Source organism: Columba livia, chromosome 2 (genome assembly GCF_036013475.1).
Source record: "Columba livia isolate bColLiv1 breed racing homer chromosome 2, bColLiv1.pat.W.v2, whole genome shotgun sequence".
Taxonomy (NCBI): domain Eukaryota; kingdom Metazoa; phylum Chordata; class Aves; order Columbiformes; family Columbidae; genus Columba; species Columba livia.
In genome coordinates this window covers 109,219,444-109,241,202 of record NC_088603.1, presented here as the reverse complement: position 1 = coordinate 109,241,202, position 21,759 = coordinate 109,219,444, and the positions used below count along the sequence as shown (strand labels likewise).

Sequence of the window (21,759 nt, the reverse complement as noted above, 5' to 3'; positions counted from 1 at the left end):
GTCCAGCAGTAGTTCAGCTGGCAAATGATAAACTCTTGGAACTCAGACCCTGTTTTGCTGGCTCTGGACTGCCAGCTTCGCTCAGAACTGATAAAATTTATGTTTCTTAAATCTACTTACTCAAATGAACAGCTAGGTCTCTGAGTATGTAAGGAACAGAACAGTGTTGTTTTTCCATGATCCCTTTCCAAGGAATGGCTACTTGGCGCTCAGCTTCGCCTGTTTAAGTTCAGAGTCTATGGGTGCATATTTGCTAGTGAATTTTGTATGCCCTCTACTGTTCTCTGATATGGAGGCCAAGTGGCTGAAAACCGTCCCTGTTCATACTGCTGAGCACCGAGGCCGCAGTGGCCGCCTGCAGACTGCCACCTGGGAATGGGCCCTGATTCAGGCCTAGAAATTTTGGGGAGAGTGGTATCTGCCTGATGCCAAAGCCCTTCTGTGGATCATTCAACCTGTTTAACAGGGAGGGCAGTGTTGCATTTCTCTGTTCAGTCTCCTGTTACACATTTAGCTTAGATGTCTTTTACGCTGCTCAGTATTAGTAAGCCTGTTCTTAAGTATCACTATGTTCTCGGTAAGCCTGTAGAAACCTCTAACTAGGAGCACAAAGTTCCTGAAGTTCCTCCTGGGCTAGCAAGATATCCAGAGGCCTTGTTCCTTTCTCACAGGACTTTTAATGTGTTACATTTTAGATGGTCATTGAATAAAACAGAAATAAAGGACAGAGTAAGGAGAGTCTCTAGATAGGTTCCTTCATGGATGCACTTCTGGTTCTCTGATTCTTCTTGTATTTCTGTCTGCATGCTGGGCCATCCTCAGCAGGAGACCACTGCGACACTGTTCAGATGGCTGGGGGGGTGGGAGCAGTGTGGTGGAAACCTCTCAGGTGGAAAACAGTATTGAACCCTAGCCTCCCATTTCTGAGAACATGCTGAAGTTGTTAGGTTATTGTGGAAAAACCTGTCATGACTGTCACATCTCCAATGAGACAGCTCAGATGTTTGTATCCTAGGCAGATGTAGAATTATACAGTGAAGCCCCAAATAAATTATTGCTACCTTTCAGGTCTTTAAATGTAATTATCTACTCCTGGCTGGGTTTAGGTAGTTCCTCAGTGATGGGCACATCGATAACCCCACAGAGACAATATAAGAGGTACAATCACAGCATCATCTCAGGGTAGCCCTCTGGAGTTGTAAAGAGATGTGTTTCTCTCTCCCACTGGGTGTGTAGGGGGCTCGTGTGTACTTCTGAGCACTTGTCTGGAGAGAGAGAGGTGTTTAATTTAGGGACCATAATGAAAGAGTTATGAACATTGCTGGAAATTACTTCACTGCATGATTTTTAAAAGTGCACTCAGTTTATACACACCTGAATTCAAACACAGAACAACCAGAGCACTCCTTGTAAAAGTAAGAAAGAGATGCTGTTGCCCCGCATTTACTGAAGTATGCCAGGGATTTGTTTTCATTTTACTGTGTGCTGTGGAAGAATTGGAGGGGGAGTATGTGAGTCAGCTATATTTCCCCAAGTGATTGTTGAGCAGGATTATGTGGGGATGTACTTTCTGGAGACATTTTAAAGCCATTTTCTGATGATGTGTATCACAGTGACTCTATGTTAATTTGTAGTCACAGTGCTGAGTGACCCATTCTGAATTCCTGTAAAACTGTGGTTAGGAATTGACAGGCACGTGTCACCCATTGCTGTCTCTGGGAGCTTTCACTGCTGGTCTTACTGTGTATTATGCATGTGCATTTCCCATATCCTTAAAGTCAATGTGAAGTTAGATCTTCCAATGTGGCTTGTTATCTCACTACAGTTCTTTTGGTTTTGTGGAGGTTTGAGTCGAACACTGTTTTTGCTGTTGAGTGCTGAATGACCCAAGTGAAAAGTATGGAGTCGCTTTTAGTGATTGTTCACCCAGTTGACTAAATAAACACTTAAGTCAGTCTTGCAGGTCATATTGGAAGCCACAGCTGCTTGGGCCCTGTTAGTACTGGGAGCCTAGGCAATGGTACACATCAATTTTTCTGTGCTTTAGCCATGTGATATACTTTATATTTTTTGTAGTTCTTGAGCTTCAGATGCTTATCTTTCAAATGTATTTAAATTAACTATGTAATTTTAAGTGGCTCACGAGCTCTAAACCAGTGGCCATGATAGAAGTACCTGTTCATTGTGCTGTATTGTGAAGTACTGAATTATCAACTGAGAGGTGACCCAGTAACATTCTGCATGTTTTGTTTATAGATATTGAATATAAATAGAACACATTATAATCCATTTGGCAGTAAAAGTAGATCCTGCCTGCAGCATGGGACTGGAATGCTGCACAGAAAATATCGAATAGACTTCAGGATTAACCTCCTATAAATAGAATGAGATGCAAAGTTTGCATTTTATGAGCTAATAACAGGGATGCAAGTTGTATGATAGAGGCTCATTTTTTGAAATAACAGAGGATAAGAAATTGTTTGTTGATAACTTGTGGTATGACTGTGAATCATCAAAACATGGCATGACTGTGAAATAGGCAAATAGTATACAGCAGGTGGTGTTTCCAGCACAGGTAACAAGCTCTAAATGGCATTGTGCAAGACACTGGAAGGACCTCACATGAACTCCTGTGCCTAGTTCTGATCTACTGAGAAATACTAATTTACTAGCACCACAACAGAAACACAATTATGGCATAAATGATTAGGGGATTGGCAAACCTGTGTGTTAGACATGCAGGGACCGAGAGAACGAGACGTATTTCAGCTAGCCAATTAAGGCCAGTAGAAGGCATGGCTGTTTTCTAAAAATACGTGAGAGGAAGAAACTTCAGAGAAGAAACAGAACAATTTCAGTGCAGAGAGCGTGTAAACAAACACCTCAAATATAAAGTCTCTACCCAGCGGTGAGATGAAGCTCTGAAACGGGTACAGATATAAATGTCAGGAAGATGGTGCTAAGTAAATTTATAGAAATTATTATGAGATGTGGTAGTGTGTGAGAGTTAGTCACATGGTACTGTGGTGCCAAAGGTCCCTTTTCTGTTTTCTGTACATGACAGCCCCTAAAAAAGCACAAGCTTTTGTCAAGATGCTCACACAGACCAGGGCTGTCTTCATCAGAGGGCCAAAAGTCAGCAGGTTTTTTTCATAATTTAGGTTGCAACACAGAAGTAGCTTGTACCATTTTAATTGCTTTTTCCATAGATTCTTTTGACCACGGTGCATTTTCATACCGCCATTGACCTTAGGATTTGTGGGTTTTGAGCAAGTGTATACGAGCCCTTTATTCACTGGCAAACACTAAATGGCTGCACTAAAAAAGATTCTGTTACTAATACATAAACCTATGGCAGGAGGACTGTTTTTTCCAGGGCAAAGTAATTTGAAGGAATTCCTAAGTCTCAGTATAAATAATATTTGACTGACCCATTCTCTGTGTACTAAAGCATTTTGATCATGGATTGCAAGCAAACAAGTGAATGCTTTTATGTGATATTAAGTACTATTAAAGAAGACAGAAGAATAAAGAGGAGTGCTACATGGAAAGAGGAAGAAAAGCTTTACATATGCTCCAAGTGAAACACTGTCATTTCCCATACTGGTTGCTGAAGGAGTATTCATTTTACTGGACATTAAGATGAAAACTTACTTTCTGTTAAGGTTGTTCATTTAAATAGGAAAGGAAATTACTGGCATTTACAACAAACATCATAACTCTAAAGCATTGCTAAGTAAAAGCTAATCTGCTCAACTGGGTTACATTAAATGACATAAAGAAACTTCAGAGTCGCTTACTGGGCTCTGTAGCTGAAAGCAGCAACTCTTTAGTCAGGAGCAGTATAAACGCCTCAGCCTAAAACAGTCTCAGAGAGCGGTAGGAGAGATGTCTAAGGCATTATAAAAATGTTGAGTTTAGAGAGAAATTACCATGGGGAAATCAGACAAGGTCAAATAAATTAGCTGTGTTCTCACATCTATAGTTTACGCTCTTTTCAAGATCGGTCTCGTAGGGTACTAGAAGCACAAGGCCAAAATCTCATCTGTATTTAACAGTTGTGCTAATCCTGAACTGTGCAGAATCTTTTATCTACAGCCAGATTTTCTGTGGGAAGAGCTACACGATGTCATGCTGCCAAGGTTTCTATGCCACCTAATCTTAGCAGAGTCATTCCCAGTGCAGGGACGATGAAGAGTTATTCCTTCACTGGCAGAATAGAAGGTCAGCCTTGTATTTATCCACAGAAGTCCTGAGAAACGGGGGACAATACCAGAAAAACTGACTGTTTTTCTGTATCTGCCTGCATGATTCTGCACTGCTGATTAGAGTGCCCTGCAGAGCCTTTTTGTGGAGAAGAAAGGATGAAAATGAACACAGACACTAATCTGCATTTCCAAATTGCTGGACCAGGACCCACTGCATTCAAGTTGTGGATAGAGGAGATAGCACTGAGAGATGAGAATTTTGTTGTGGTTATTTTTTACTGTGGTCCTGCTCTCCCACAGCAGAGTTGGCAGGAGAAAATCCATCTGTGCTCTTTGGGTTGCTTACGTGATAGCACCAGTTGCAACTGAAGCATTTGTTAGAAGGAGAAAATGGACAAATGAGGCAATGTCTGAAACCACCACAGTAGATCTGTTTGAGCTAGTCTCTCTGTGCTCCATGTTGTATCCCCTGACTGAATAGATTAAAACACTTCATCTCCTCTGTGAGTGGTTTGATAAGCAGTAAACATTTTCAAGCCTTGAATCAAAAAACTTTTTCAAATTGGTTTGTGTATTCATTCAGCAGCCTCAGCAAATATTTTTCTTCCTGTGCTGCACACAAACCAGCAGGTTGCAGATCACGGTTGGAAAAGGGAGAAAGTAAGTGTTCTCCCTCTACTCATAACCCATCCATTTTAATACATCTATTTGCTTAATTCTCCAGCCCAATTCAGCAGTGAGTTTCCAGTGCACAGTGTTGTAGAATATAGAAAGATTTCATTCTGTAGTGTTAACATGGTGTCATTCAATCCTCTAGCTGATCTCCTGCTCTAAATGCTGCTGGTTCATTTCTGTGTAATATCCAGGCTCCTTGATCAATTTGTGTGTGCATATTACTGGGTGTTTCAAAAAGACAGACCCAGTTTCAAAGCATACTGATTTCAAATTGGGTCCATGTTTTTGAAACACCCTGTTCTTTGGGTTCATAAATAAGAACGGTACAACTTCCATAGTTACACACATGAACATTGTTACATTTACAGTGTCCACACCTCATGGACACTCTCTAGGACATAGGCAGCGCATTGCAGGAGTTTATTGTTTACTAGAAAATATTGGACTATTGCTTACTTGTAATCCATTTTTCTTAGTAGAAGTTAATTTTTTTTAATTTTTAAACTCCTGAAGGTATTACAGTGGCTGTGCAGATCTTTATGTTGTGATTTTAAATCTATAAGCTCTATGTTTGTTTTTCTTAGCTTTTGCAAAACTGTACATCCCTAGGAATTTGCAGAGGATGGAATGAAAGCCACTGCTGTAGAATGCAGCATCTTATACAATAAACATAAATTGAGAATTGAATATAGGAGGATGAGCAATCGTGCATCTTACCAGTTATGTACAGACTTAGATTTGAGGAAATCTCCCTGTTCTTTAAGACCATCACATTATTTCTCAAAGGTGGGGTTTTTTTTTATTTTTCTTATAGCTTATCCTGGTGTAGCTGCTGTTCTTCTTCAGGGCTATTTGGGATGAAACCTGCAGTTTGCAGGTGGTCCTGGATTTTGTTGAAAGTAGAAATGACTTGGGCAGGGTCTTGCACAAAGACTGCCTCTTTTTCTGTTACTCCATACCTTTTAATTCCAGTACAGTTCTTTATCATATTTGTATTATATCCAGCAATCGTGAACCTTGTAGAATGATAACAACATAGCATAGTATTTCTTAAAAAAATACTTGAATCTCCAAATTAGTCACAATGACATAACACATTAATCCCATGTAGATTTAAAGAACTAGTGACGTCTCTGTTAGGCAGGAGTCTGTCTTCCTCTCTTCTCAGGAATCCAAGTGAACTTGCTAGATCTGTTCTCTACCTAATTTGTGAAGAACTGGGTAATAGCATATGCTGCAATAAGAAAAAGAAATTGTTTCTTCTTTGCAGCCTAACATAGCAGGAAAGAACCAGGTGGAATCTTACGGTTCAGCTGGAGCTGAAAGTGTGCTGTAACAAATCTTTCCATCCTAGAGAGAAGCAGACCTACAGTTTCCAATCAGTAGTCATTTTCTTTGAATACCAGAGAGTCAGGCATACACTTTCAGAAATGCTACTTCTGATTCTGATAAGATGAGCTGTGTGATCTCACGGTTTGTTGCATGTGGATTTGCATGTGTTCAGACACCTGGAATTTCCTTTTGTTTCTTCCTCATTATCTGTACTTCAGTACCATTATGCATCAATATTTTCTTTCTCTGCAACAGATTGAAAGGAAAGGATCAGTCAGCTCTGCCATGGCTTTCAGTTTTGAGTATTTCCTTCAGATCCCCTCTGACTTCATTGCTTTTTAGACTAAATTATTTTAGACAATTTTGCTTTATTTAATTTCTTTTAATCTGTGACAAGACTTTACTCCTTTTTCCATGCTTTCCAGTTGTTTTATAAATTTGCCTTGGCAGCCTGAAAACTGGTGAGTTAAATGGTGTGATATTGGCTTATAAAAAGCACCTCGCTTGCTGTACAAAGATATTTTTATCTTGTATTTATGAACTTATCATTTTTCTGTGTTCTTTTTAAAAAGAAATTAAGCAAAGAACATAAAGCTGATTAAGAAGCTTTGAAATGGTCTTTGGATTGTTCCAAATATCACAAATGTAAATTCATTGAAAGTATGTTTTCTGGCTTGGTACCAAAATATATTGCCATAATTTCAACAAAGTTTGTTGAAATGGAAAACACTGTTAATAGAAAACACAGTTCTTCAGACAATGAAAATCTTACCTTATGATATTTTATGATTCACTTACTTTATGATTCACTACTATGCATAGAATTTCAAGGTCATATTATTTGATTTGGACTAACTTTGGCTCACAGTTGTGCTTGTTTACAATCTGGTCATATTCTATTAAGTCTTTGGTAATTCATCTGACTCCATACGCAGGTAAATCAAACAGATGAACAGAAATGTATTTATTAACAAGTGTTAAAATAATTTATATTCCACTGCTGGTATTTTTTGAAAAAACTTTGGCTTTCTAAGATGGTAGGACTGCATCTGTTACATTTCAGTGCTGAGAAACTGCCAATCTGACTGAAACAAAGACTTTTAGAATGAACTGCTAGTTCTTAACTATTTTTATACCATGTAAGGTGATCATTTTGCATACCATGTGTGATATCTAACCTTTAATTATAATTGCTGTGTCCTTGTGCTTGCTACAAATTTCCAATTACTAAATTGCAATGACATCAAAGAAAAAATGCTCAGATAAAGAAATCTTTAAATTAGTTAAGTCAAAAAAATCAGCAGCAAAAATCTTTCATCTTGACCTAATTTACTTGAAAATCTATGCCTGATGGGAAGATTAATAACAGGTGGCCTTTTAGGGAGCACTCAGCTTGAGTCTAATGTTCTAGTTGTTCTTTTATTACCCCAAACCTCTGTAACAAAAGGATTTTTTCACCCTGCCCTTTGTTCACAATATGGGACTGTAATTGAGTTCATATTTCTCACCCAACCTTTCAGCTGTAATTAATATTTTATTATATCAGATTTTATCACTAAATAGCCTAGCAGCAGGGTATTGAGCCACACACACGCTCCCACACACCCATATACACACAGAAGCGATAGTGACTTATTGATGCCAAGCAAGTTCCATGTAATGAGTTACGGTTGAGAGAATACAAAATACATTCATGGTACCCAGCTAATATTCGAAAGCAATTTAGGACTGATCTTATCTTGATCAAGCCAGGACAAAGAGAAACTCAAGTTACAAGAATGAAATATTCAACACGGTGTTATTATGTCAAACATGTGGCATCTAACAAAAATTGTCTGTGCAAGACCAGCCATTATCTGTTTTCATCATTATATTTCATGAACAAGAATGGTTTAGGTCATATTCCTTTTGTACTAAGAGTTCACACTGTTCCCTGAGCTTTGCTAAACACAAACACCTCCACATGACAGATGTAAAAATCTGAGCATTTAAGTTGCTACACTATATCTTCTTTAAACTGAAATAAACCCAAATGCCTTCGTTTCAGTGCACTGCATACTGGCAGAGGTTTGTTACTCTAAGCTATTCTGATGGAAAGAAAGTGTTTTTAATACACATTTTGAAAGATGGAGGCAGTCCTATCCTACAAATAACTGTAAACAAGATTGGAGATAAATGTTTCCTAAATCTAGATAACTTTGATGATCAGTAGTTTTCATTATAAAAGCCTCCCACATAATTTGGGACTAACTGGCATTCCTGTTTCCATCAAGATTTTACAGAAACCTCTCTCCCCCTCTGCCTCTCACTTTCTGTTTCCCTCTTCTCCTCTGTCTCTTTGTCCCTCTTTCTCTCCACCTCCCTCTCACCCTTTTCCTCCTTCCCTCCCTGCTTTGAGTGGGTGGTTGGTAGAAAAAAAAAAGCCAACTCAAATTCAGACAGAGGTCACCAGGAGGATAGTGTAGAAGCGACTCTGTGCTTGAAATTGTTAGTTAATTCTTCGGTATCAGCAGAAATAGCCTGTGGAAGCGTATCTCTGCAACATTTCTTTTTAAAGTATTCTTCTTTGTACACAACAAAGTTGCCCAGGTAATGAGTAGGTCCATATTCCCCAAGGGAGAGCTCTGTTGTAGAGATAAAGAGGAGCTAAGCCTCTTCAGAGGCCAAGGAGAAGAATTACAGTGTGGTTTTGGTTACTGAAAGCTGAAGTCTTACTGTGGTAGGAAGGATGGCCCAGAAGATACTGCACTGGGGATCGATGCAGATGAGAGCATGGTTTTGTTTCTGGTTCGGGTAGGGGCAATCTGTGTGGCTTTCTGCAAATCAGAATATCATATGCTCTCCATTCCTATCTCTAAAATTAAAATAAGTTGAAATAGCACTTTCCTCTCTAAAGGAAAAGTGCGAAAGCTGTCTAAGCATGGTTGTGAACAACTTGCCAATGGTGAGGAATGTTGAAATAAGCAGCTGTATGTATAGCTAACTGTCTGGAGATATGGGGTTTTTTTTCTTACCTCTTCCATGATGCCCACCATAAGATATCAGAATAGTGGCTTTGTGGAATATTTTGTGGAATTATTATCCTCACAATCCATCCCTGGTTTTCATTCATTTTGAAGCCATGTTGTGAGCAGACTGCAAAGGAAGTAGGAGTCATCCTGATTTTATACTGCTCTGTAGCGGTATCAGTCTCAAAGCTCTGGAGAATCTAAAGCCTTAGGTTAGTTCAGTTTAGACCAGCATCACTTAAGTTAGTGATACTGCTGTTTGGGCTTTAAATTAAGAGTATAAAGCCTTGTGGAGTGAGATCAATAGTATCTGGTGTCTAGAGGGACACTCAGTAGGAATAAAACTTGTTCACTGGTAAAATTAAGAAAGGAAGTACTCCTTGGCCTGCGTCTGCTATATAACATACCCAAGATAAGAACTGAACTTTATGGAACATAATGAAGTTAAAGTTTACACCTTATTTTATTCTGATTTCCTAAGAAAACAAGGCTTATGTATCACACTGTTCACCTGTCTGTATGTTCCTTCCGTCCTTCCTTCCCTCATTAATATGGGACCTCTTGGAAATTTTCAAGCACACATGAAATAGTTTAATTGTTGCATAAATAAGAAGTTTCTCACACATTCTGGAGCCTCTGAGTACAGAAGAAAGACCCAGATAAGCATCTGCGCTGAAGGATAGGCTGTGTTAAGGCATGAACTAGTTAGTTAGTCCATCAGTAGAGAGCTAGAATTCACATACCAGCAAGCCCATGTGTAGCCCAGAAGCAGCCACAGATTGTGTTGCCTCTTTTCCAGCTACTATTTGGGAGATGCTAAAAGGAGCTGAGCATATAGAGGGTGGGAGCTAGGTATCACAAATGGCGTGTGGAATATTGATGGGATTATGGCGTGTTCTCTGCTGCACACTCTGAACTTCTCAGTGTAAAACTTGCAGCATCTCAGTCTCTTTATAAAGCTTTGAAGCATCTTCTCTTTCCACTGGCATTTAAAGAATCCAGTACTGCATCGATGTAAATGGGATGCTGTTGTCCCATGTACATGAAAGAGATATCAGCACAGAGGTTATATGTTGGCCATAAGTGGCATACCTATTAGAAAGACTATCAGCTTATGTATACCAGAGTGATTTATGGAAGAAGCCAAGTATCAGTCAGTAGAGCAGTTCAAAAAATACTCAGTAGATCATTGTGAGTGTAAAGAGGTCTTGCAGCAGTCACTCCTGGATAAACAATTTCCCCCTGTTCTTATAAACATATATGATATGATTTCATAACTACATCATTAAATATCTTATTTTTATAAATTACATGCAATAGTATATAGTAATATAATATATAGTATATATATAGTCTATAGTCTATATAGACTATATATAGTCTATAGCATATACTATATGTAGTATATAGTAATATACTATTGCATGTAATTATAAAAAGTAGATGACTGTAAGTTGTTACAAAATGCTTTGTTTAAAGTATGTATAAATTAGATAAACTACATTTTTATTTTATCTTTCCTCATCCTCCTTTTTGTTTTATTTTCCTCTTCTCTCCTTCTCTCCATTCTTACCCTGTCTAGTCTTTTGTATTCTTAAATGTTTCAATCTTTTTCTGGTTTTGTTTGCTCAGTTTGTCTTTCTATTTTCACATGCACAGTTACTTACCTGCAAACTAAAACTCTTGAAATGTGTCCTTACAGTCTCTTCATTCTAAACATTCTGAACTTTTCCTATGGGAAAAAAAAAAATAGACTGCCAGATCTCTGGTGCCCTCCTTAGCTTGTCACTTGCAGTCTGTATTAAGTAGATAGATCTCGTTACTAAAGTATGGAGCACGTTAGGGGAAATCTATAATTACAGGTTTATTTTGCTTGTCCAGCAAATACACATTGATAGTCAAGAGAATTTATGAATATGGAGCCAAATGATCTCGTCTTGTATTACTTACACCTTTGAAGTCAACGTGAAACAGTACCATTATAAGTAGGTTAAATTTGATTTTCATTTTGTGCCCACTTTGTTCTGTGCAGGACTAAGGAACATGTACAAAATCTGTATATTTTCTTGATATTTGTGATCATGAAGAAAAAGCAGCCAAATACATGAATCCATATTAAGTATGGAGAGCACAAGCCACAGACATGTTTTAGGTGGTTCAGGAAAAGTATGTTTCTCGTCATAGGGCTTTGTGTGGCCTACAATATTTTAGAACATTTTTTTTTACTTTTTTAGCAGAAGAAATAATAATTAGAAACTTGACATTCAAAATTAAAAAGGGACATATATGCTTATCTTTAGATTAAAATAAAAATAGAATTATGTGCTTATTTCTAATTATGGAGAGTTACTAATACATTGTCCCTCATCAAATCACTCATATCAGTATAGAGAAGTAGTCCGTCACTTGGAGAAGTGGGCTGGGAAAACTTTATTTCAGGATTAAGGGATTTCAGGTGTAGAAACATATGTAACAATTGTGGAGACACAGTTGCCTCCTTGTCATCCTCTTTGTGGTAATTCCAACTGTCTCTTACAGTTGTCTACCAGTATGGTAGTATCACTCCCAAATCCTACTCGGACACCAGTATTTAAATAATTATAAATAATTAACCATGGAGCTGTATATCCAGGGAGAAATCAAACAAACAAACAAACAACAAGTCATCAAATTTATCAAGGATTTGGGGGGGTGGGCGGTAGGGTTAAGAGAACACATTTGATTCCCATGCCAGTCATCAAATCTCAGTTAACAGGAGACCAATCTCGTGTGCCACACTTATTACTGGTGTTATGTCTAACCCCACTTATTTATGTGTTGATCAGATTATTCTTATCAATTTTAATATGCTGTTTCAGCAGTCAACTAGAACTTGCTTTGAATAAGGGTAGGTTAGGAAATGTATTGAATTTATTGATTTTTGAAAAGGATGGACTGGACAAAGTTAAAACTGCAGTCCATCAGCATGCTATATGTTTTAAGACAGAATGCAGATTATCTACTACCATTTATATGTTGGCAATCTTTTATTATCCTTCTAAAACAAAAGTATTACAAACTGGGATCCTTAAAAGATTTTTTCTCTCTCTCTCCTTCCCTATCTGATTTATTTACTAACAAATCAAAGTAATATTTTGAGTTATCATTTATGATAACTGAATCTAAAGGCAGAAACATTGCACAAGCATTTCGGGAATTGTACATGATTGTCTGTGATTACAAGGCTGAAGATCTGCTGGACATTCTCTGCCCCCCACGTGCTGTGCTTACATTCTCTAAATCAGTGAATCCATATACTGGGAAATAAGGCAAAAAGTTAAATAAAGTCATCAGGACTAGGTGGCACCTGTCTGGCCACTGGAAAGTGGAAGGAGTGTGTGTCATTGTCTCCTTTTCCTTTCTTCCAGATTTTTTTCTAAGAATTTTTGGAACCCAGGCTCTGATGTCTCCCTTAAATCCTAGAGAGTCCAAACTCTCAAAAGAGGAATTTATTGGTTCTTCTGCGTTTGGATAAAAAACATTTAAATCCATGAACTTGTGGTGGCCATTGTTTTACCACCTTGGGAGCCCATCTGACGCTTCTGCAATTAAGATATCATGTAGCGTTTTCCTGCTTGAAGGAATTGAATGCATTGTCATATTCTCCCCTGGTGACTGTCCTTGGAGGAAAGAACAAGCACAATTTCTTTAAATTGCAGCGACATAACACTCCCTGCATGAGATATGTTGGGATTTCCTGTCTAAATCCATAGGAATGCTAAGGAGAGGTTTGTTTGGATGTATTTTTCCCAGAAAATCCCCTTTGTAAATACTGACTTCTGAGTCTTTGAGACTGTCCATACAAAAGAGTTGGGCAGTCGCAAAGCAGCTTAAGAGTTTTACATTAAAAACCAGATACTGTTCTCCAATGGACTTGGGCCTGTGAAGATAAAGCTTATTGCGACACCTTAGAGTTTACATTTGGCGGTATCTCTAGGGGCTGAACCTAAGCTGTCTTATCTCCCCCTTTACAGCTGTCTAGATATTTCTGCTTTGATTGATCTAAGAAAAAGGGCTCCTTGCATGACAGTGGAAGTGCTGTAAAATATTAGTCCCTCCTGTGTTCATTCCAGGTCTGATTCCATAAGATTTGTGGGTTTCTCCAACTGGACTTTTCCCATGGGCAGGAAATTTCAGGTGCCAGTAATATAATAGTGTTTATTGAGAACAAAGACAGTCGCTGCCATGGAGACTCTAACCAGACTTGTCTCTTGACTTGCACAGCCAGTAAATAAAGTCAGGTGCGGAAGTAGAATCATTCTACTTAAGTTTCAACAAGCTACTAGCACAATATATTTTATTTTATTAGTCCCTTTCCTATACTTCGGAAGCACCAACTGTCCCACAGACTTAGAAACCTGTGGAACTTTTGTTTGCATAAAACCTCCTGACTTCAAGTAAAGACGCAAACAAAAATTTATAGGGATTTAAGACTCCCTTTACTCATAAAAAGAAAAGTTAATAAACCTTTAACATCGGTATGTCAAGCACTTAAATGTGAACAGTTACAAGAATTTTGATTGCTTCTCTGTTGCCAATATGATTTGCAACATTGCCTATTTCACCTGCTTTTTTCCCCTTTGTAAATTAGATCTTCATGTGTTACTTTAACATTACTTGCATTGTTGTTGGCACTGGTACAGCAGCATTAATTCGGAGGTTTAGTCTGTTTGTTTTTCTTTGCTCTAAGTTCTATATTTTCATATCTGAACTTTATGTTCCTGCAAGGGGTTTGAGGTTTTTTTAAGGTTCTTCGTTTTTTTTTTTTCATTTTGGAAACTACAGCAGGCAAGGCTATATTTTGCTTAAAGCCCAGAAAATCCCTGGCCTCACAGATAAAATGTACCTTGAACAGGCTTCTCCATCATCAGTAAGCATACTTATTTGTCCTTTAGCTAACCAAAAACTCCCTGGTCTTACTCCCACTCCATGAATTCCCAAATGTATGGAGTCATTGATCTAATCCTGTCCCACCTGTAACAATGCCAATTCACTCTCAGGGAAAAAAAATAAATAAATAAAAAAATCCAAACACAGACAGATAGCTTCATTTCTAATGTTTGGACAAGAAAAGTCACCCCTTCCAAAGGAACTACCCATTTCATGCTCTTTCAGACTGCTCTTGTCATGAGACCATTCCTTCCGTAGGGGCAAATATTACTACACCCAGTTCTTTCAGCCTGTAAGTACTGAACTTGGATATAGCACTGGCCTCTGTTTGATATGCGGACAGAAGACGATTAAGAGTGTCTTCTACCCCCTTTGACAAAATGTGCAAAATTCTACAGTGGTCAGAAGGACAGGATGACTGTCCAGCTGGCTCTCTGGCTTCACATCTGTGCTGAAAATGACTGCACATGGAGTATATTTTGTTCAATATATATTACGTGTTGCTGGAACTCCTGACTCACTGGCACAGCCTATGTAGCTATGATGGTGAGAACACCTGATAAATCAGGGATTGTCATTATCACCTTTGTGTAATGCCACCTGTAATAAATATACAGACTCTTGCCCAGTAGAAGGAGAGTTCGTGGCAATTTAGTGTGGCCTTCTCCTATTTGCCTGCTAAGTGTAAATTATTCGTTCCTGTTCTTTCAAGACTATTTTCCTTCTTCCATTTCAATATATGGTTTACATGTAATCTAGTACTGTAAAATTCAAAGTATCAATTTAATTTAAAATTTAAAGTTGTAGGATAAATTACAAGGATCTAGTGCAATGTAAGGGCAGGAAAATATAGATCAAAATCTCTAATGTTAATCCATATAGACATGTTATGAACATGTCAGAGACAACTGATGATGACAGAGATTAAGAGGAATTTAAATTGCAGATTATATTTTAAAAATGTCCAAAGATTGTATTTTTTAAAAAAAGAAGCGGTGTTAAATAATAAACTTGTTACGTAACATAGCAGCAGCAAAGATCTGTGAAGCTTTGGATGCAAAATGTGAACAAAAACATGAACAAAACTGATATTATAAAAAAGTGATTATATCTTCAATGGCAGCACAATAGAAGAGCTTTCAGAGTCTACACAAGTGTTGATGAAATTATGGGGGCCCTATAGAGTGTTTATGCTTCAAGCAATCAAGTTCTTCATGGCCATAAAAAATGAGATAACAAGGTGGTTTGGGGATTTCTTAATTTTGCCATCTATTGGAACTTTGGTGTTTTAGTAGGAGAATACAGTGAAGTGATGCTAGCATATAGATAAAGTAGGGCTATGGGAATAAGTAACTGAAATAATAGTCAGTATGTAGATTAAAGGTTATTCTATTGTTTGTATTTGTTAGCATTAAAACAAAGCAAGCAGGCAAGCTGAGATACAGAAATAGATCTCTAACAAGTACCATTTATATATGTTGATAATAAAGCATGACAATAAGAAGAGACTTACTACAATTAGCAGAAAACTTTAAATTAGGCTCTACAGCGTCATTGTAAGAGTCTGCAAAGATAGCCTAGCAGTTTACACAGGTTTGAACAGCTGAAGCAGCCCAGGGGGAATAAGAAGCTTTCCTGTTCTCATCTTAAAGGTAGAAAACTGAGGCACAAGTTATTTAATTGACTTGCCTAGGATCACATACAAGAGTTGTATTAAGGCTAGTAAATAAATTCAGATAACCTTAGTCTGGATTCATATTCTAGATTCCTTAGTCCATCTTTCTTCTGTAAAATAAATTTTCAAAAATTCTTTATGGCTTCAGTTAGGTGAAGCATCAGGACTGCTTAAGAGGGAAAAAATAGAGCTGATATTTCAATAATGAAGTAATCAAGCTTGTTTTCCCTTTGTTTTCAATTTTGAAATACTTTTGGTGGAGGTGGAATTACAAATTCATATGTTTCAACTGACAAATAGATTATACATATTCAGGACTCCTGTATTAAGAAACCTGAAGTCCCTGATTGTATCCAGTTGGCATTTCTTGGAAAATTATTTTGTCACTTTCAATGAGATTTTATTAATTAAAATTTGATTAACTGCATTCTAATAAAGTGGAATAATGTCCTTATTCAGCAAGCTATTAAAACTCATAATTTAATGTACTTAAGAAAACATACACTTAAGTCTTCTTTTGAACTGTTTCAACTGTTTGACTCATTTGTCAAATATTCTTAGTGTCTTTGATTACTGTGTTAACATGTTTTCTTTTTTCTTTCATGTCTCTTTTTCAGCTCTCAAAAAAATGAGTGTATTTAGCAGACACTGACAGACCATTTTAATTTAAGCAACCCAATTGCAGTAAATATCTAAGAAGCCCGGTATTTCTAATTTCTAATCAAAATTACAGTTTTTATTGTGTTCAGATCTGTATCTCTGCATAATCATTTAAATTTTGAACTGTTTTGAAGTTGTTAAAAGTACCTAAAAATTACGTAATTTTTCTTTTCCCAAACACCTTTTATAATCCCCAAATTGGGAATATTTAAATCCTAAATTAAAAATAATTCTCATGTGTTCCTTTCTTGGTGCAACAGTAAGTTTCGGTCTATATAAAACTAGATTTTGTGTTCAATTACCAAGGCATTGGAATTCTATAGTAGAACTGCCTAACATGAATGAAACTTAAATTACATTTCTTTGCTTCAAAAAGATCAATCTAAATTCTACCAATAGCCGGTATGCTTTCAGTACCTTTCACTATAGTGTAGATTTTACTTTTTGGAGTACCGTAAGGAAGACTTTATTGTCTGAAATGTAGAGGTATAGAAAAGGAATAATGCAACTTCAAACAAGCATAAAATCTGACTAATACCTAAGAGGAATAAGAGAGTCCTGGTGCATTTCTAGTTCAATTCACTGAGATTAAACTCTTTTCAGAGTAGGCAATTCAACTGCTCCATATTAAAGAAGGCAATTTCAATAATAAGAATTAGAGGAAGCTTTTGGATTATAATTGTAATTGGGGTAATTTTGTAAAATTCATTAGCAAGATGGTCTCATTTGTACAAATGTAAAACGCATCACTCATGAAGTTCTGTCAGGTTTCCGTTGACCCAGGTGCTTATAATGTGTTAATTTACATCAGAGAAACAGCAGCGTGTGGAAATTGGGCAGTGGATAGGATTTAGTTATTTTTCATTAGCACTTGGACTTTGATAAAGGGGAACAGAAAAGAGCTGCTTGACCTTTCAGTGCTTAAATTATTAAAGAGCAAATAGATTTGAGGTCTAGATGCTTGCAAATCTAATTTGTCTTTTGGAGTAAGGATGAAAAGACATTTTGAGATTGAAATTGCTCCAGTCAACTTAGTTCCTTCTTTAATGTCTCCGAAGATGAATTGATGGCAGGCATTTAAAACGTAATATACAAGGAGTAGTGCATGTAGTATAACTAACATGAATTTGCCAAAGGAAAAGGCGCATTTTAATGACAGACTTGTTTCTGAAATATCTACAGTCTTTAACTTTAGTTACTGAGTGAAAAATGAGAAGAAGCCTCTTTTCAACCAGTACTGAAACAGGTTATATTACCTTGTCTGGTCTGAGGTCCTTCTTACAGTCAGTCCTGCTGCAATAAAAAAGGTAACAGTACTCTCCTGAAGGTGAAAGCCAAATAGTTTTGTGTACTATCCACCATGTTTTAGTGAAACTGAGGGATTCTAATCTTTGCTGCGGATTTAGGCAAGTGTATCCAACTTCACTCGCAAGAACAGATGTTTGTATCACTTCTACTTTCTTCCCAATAGTCCATTTAAATTTGCAAATGGTATTATTTGTAGATTCACAGTAAATTAGCAGTTAGTGGAGGCAACACACTCTCTTCAAAGTAGCTTGGAATCCCAGTTCTAAGGAACCGTGTTTTGTTCTAGAAAATTAACTGCTAAAATCATGTAAAACATTGATATGGGAGTGAAAAAACAAGATTGTAATGTAGATATTTCATGTCTAGTTTTTACAGATCAATTCTCATAGGATCAAAGAACGGTTGACTTTTATTGACCTTCATTTACTGCTCAGCATGGAATCAATCAACTAATTAACATCTTTCTCCTACATGTGTAGTCTTTGTTGGACAGAGCTGCCAAATGTGTAGACAGTGACCTTCAAGTGGACCCTCAAGACATTTGTTTGTCTCCATGGCTGTACCAAACTTACATGTGGTTAGATTTCTGCATGGGGTTCAGCATCAGATTAAAATAACTACATTTAGGTGTCCACTTGTACGTGTCTACATGTGTGCTGAGTGTTTAGTTATTATAGTGAGTGGAGCCTAGAAAGCAATTAATTGGACCCAAATGTAGACACCTCATCACTGGTCAGGTCTTTAATATCTGTTGCCTATCCTGAGTAGCTCTCCAATGACTGTAATGGGAGTTTACAGGCAGGGAGACATCTTCATAAAGACCCTTAAATTTAAGTATCTTAACATTAAACCTAGTCTTCACTATGTTGAAAGTGTAAGTCAGGTGGAAGAAGAGGTATTAAGCATTCTCAGTGTTAACTTTCTGGGCATTTTTTGTGAGCATAGGAAGTGCAGCATCTCCTGCTGGAGGTGCTAGACCTTAAAAACATGGTGAATGGGGTCTTTTGCACATGATCAGTAGGTCTGGTATTAAAACAGTAAGATGACCAAGATGACCTTCGGCCTCATGGTGATATTTGGCTATGAGGGCTCTGCAGATCTAGCGTCATGCTGTTGTAGAATCATCAAGTCACAGAGTCGTTTGGGTTGAAGGGACTTCCAGAGATCATCTAGTTCACCCCTTCTGCCATAGGCAGGGACATCTTTCACTAAATCAAACCCTATCCAACCTGACCTTCAACAGCTCCACTGATGTGGCATTGTTCAAGCACACAACATTGCCTGAACATGCAAAGGCAGCTTGAGTGTAGAACCAACACATTAGCCTGGGTGTGCACTCAGTCACTGAGGTTCCAGAGGGTGCAAGAGCTGGAGAGCTCTGTGCCAGTGGTAAATGGAGCCTGAGTCTAGCGGAGCCCCAGCAGGTGCGGGAGCTCACTGGTTATGAGCTGCCTTGGTGGCTCCACGGTCGTCTCTTTCGTTACTAAACCAGATTTGCCTTCGGAAGATGAATAACCGTAACTGTGCAGTGATATCACTAAGCCAATAAGCCCTGTTGGGTCCAGACTGAGACCTGCAGACGCTCAGCCCAAGTGTCCCTCTACTTTGGGCAGAGTCTTCTGTAAACATAATCATCTGCCTACAGATGTCAGAAGACTGTGTGGATATTTTGTCTTTAAGGAACATACCCTACCCAGAGATTGCTGCTTTTCATCATTTATCAACTTGAAAGATCATGAATTGTTATTAGATGTAGATGATGTGCAAAAATGTGACACATTGTCGCTTTTAACATCAGTTACCTAAGCTGACTTGCTTACTGGAATTCAAGATTCCAGGAGGCGAATAATGATTAAGAAACACTGATCCCCAGTGAAGCAATAAACTTGCAAACCGGTCCTCTTCAGAGATATGGACTTCCCACTTCACAAATTTGAAAGCACTGACTCAGGCTTTTACAGCAACTGCAAGGGTATAATGATTACAGTTTGCATATACAGCAGAAATCAGAATTGCTTTGTTCTTGCTTGAATGTCCATAGCACCTTTACAGTGAAAGGGATGGACTGTTCCCTGTAGGTCCCAGGACAGCACAGAATGCAAGTACAAACTGAATTGCTTTGCAGAATGCAGAACCACTTAAAAACATCGTTATGTCTAAGATGTGTAAAAGTGCTTTGCTGAGCAAGAATAACTTCCATCAAAAAGTGTATTATTCTTTCTCAGTAACAGTCAATGTGTCACCAAAATATTAAAAGACTGTAATTTACTCTATGTGTGCTTTTATAAATAGCTATAATGTGAACAGTTAAGCAAATACTATTTCCCGTCTCTTTGTAATTTATTTATTCATTTTTATCTTACTACTCATTTCATTTCATTTCAATAGGTTAGAGGATGGAATCTATAGAGTTATACTTAGTTCTGTGAACAAAATAACACTGAATGCTACATTTTAGCACCAATCAAGCAAGCTTTTTCTGTACAAAATTGAAACAAGAAAGTGTTCTGTGCATTTACTATTATGTATGAGAAGCTGTGGTGTGTATGGCTTATTTTATTTTTCCAAAACAAAATGAATTTACTCGAAGGCATGCATCTATTCCACACTTTCTTACACCTGATATCAAATGACATTGTCTTCCTGTGTCCTTGGATTTTAAGAGTTCTTTTTTTCTGTAAATACTGGTATGTTGTGATGGTTTCAGAATGAGTTGACTTCATGAGTCTTAAAATAACCCGTGTTCTTTCCCTTCTACACTCTTAGTGTCTACCAAATAGTTGTTGAAGAAGAACGCCCACGGAGAACCAAAAAGACGACTGAAATCCTGAAGTGCTACCCAGTGCCCATTCATTTCCAGAATGCCTCGCTTTTGAATTCCCAGTACTACTTCGCTGCAGAGTTTCCAGCCAATGGTTTACAAGCTGCTCAACCTTTTACTATTGGTGATAACAAAACCTACAGTGGTTTCTGGAACACTCCTCTTCTTCCTCACAAGAGCTACAGCATCTATTTTCAAGCTGCTAGCAGAGCCAATGGGGTAAGCCTTAGGACAGTTTTTATACAGTATTTGTGTATAAATAGATGATTGGCAGCAATCAGCAAGATGCCCAAGTTAGTTGCTAGTGAGAAAATGAAGTAAGTGTGAAACTTAATGCACTGAGTTTAAAAAATATTTTTTCCTAACGTAATATTGCTTAATGATTAAAGGTTACAGGAAAGAGGAGGGAAAAACATCAGATTTTGTCAGTAGTGAGTAGGCAAAGTAGTGCGTTGCCATTCTGTCTTATTATCTAAAACCTGTCCAATGTGTGTGTTTGACTGGCTTTTTTTTGTTCTTTTTTTTTTTGGTTTTTGTTTTCTTGTTTTGAAGAGGAGAGTGTTGTGATTTCATTAAGTTTAAGCCAAACCTGATTGCAGATTTTAGCACATCTGTCTTGGCCTGTCCAGTCCCATTACCTTAGTTTGTAATGTCTTGCACTCCTATTTTCTCATTTGGCTGCCCTGACTCCATTAGAAACCACTTTTTCCCTCCCTTTCTGCAAACAGTAAAAGAAAAATAAGTAGATGGGACTGAAATGAAAAGTGTGTAAAAAGGTCTTTGCAGATCATCTTTCATTGGGCTAATTCTTCCTGGAATTGTTTTTCATTTCCTGGACAGACTTACCCAGACTCCTTCAATTCTCGATAAGCTTTGGCTGTCTGTGCTGACAGCCTGGAAATGTTTTCTGCCAGAAACCATAAGGGTCCCTCTTTCACAGTGCTCGGACAGCATAGGAATGTGAAACACCATTGATTATTTTTTCTCTCTAAAATTGTCTAGCATGATGCCTCAAACTATACTATCTGTAAGAAGAAGAAAAATCTCCCAAGGTCATTTTGTTGCCAAAGTAAAAAAGCTGAACACCTGCCTGTGCTCTTGTGAATATCTTTCACATATTTTCTACTTTTAGAGGAATCTTAA

General features: G+C 37.6%; 1 protein-coding gene across 18 annotated transcripts in view; it reads left to right on the top strand.

The window, feature by feature from the left end:
- PTPRM (protein tyrosine phosphatase receptor type M) overlaps positions 1-21,759 on the top strand; it is a 471,207-nt gene that overhangs the window by 268,054 nt on the left and 181,394 nt on the right. For all 18 annotated transcript variants that reach the window (XM_065053179.1, XM_065053178.1, XM_065053173.1 and 15 more), the window contains exon 12: positions 20,562-20,835. In XM_065053179.1, coding sequence (XP_064909251.1) covers positions 20,562-20,835 — 274 coding nt within the window. The remainder of the gene's footprint in view (positions 1-20,561; positions 20,836-21,759) is intronic.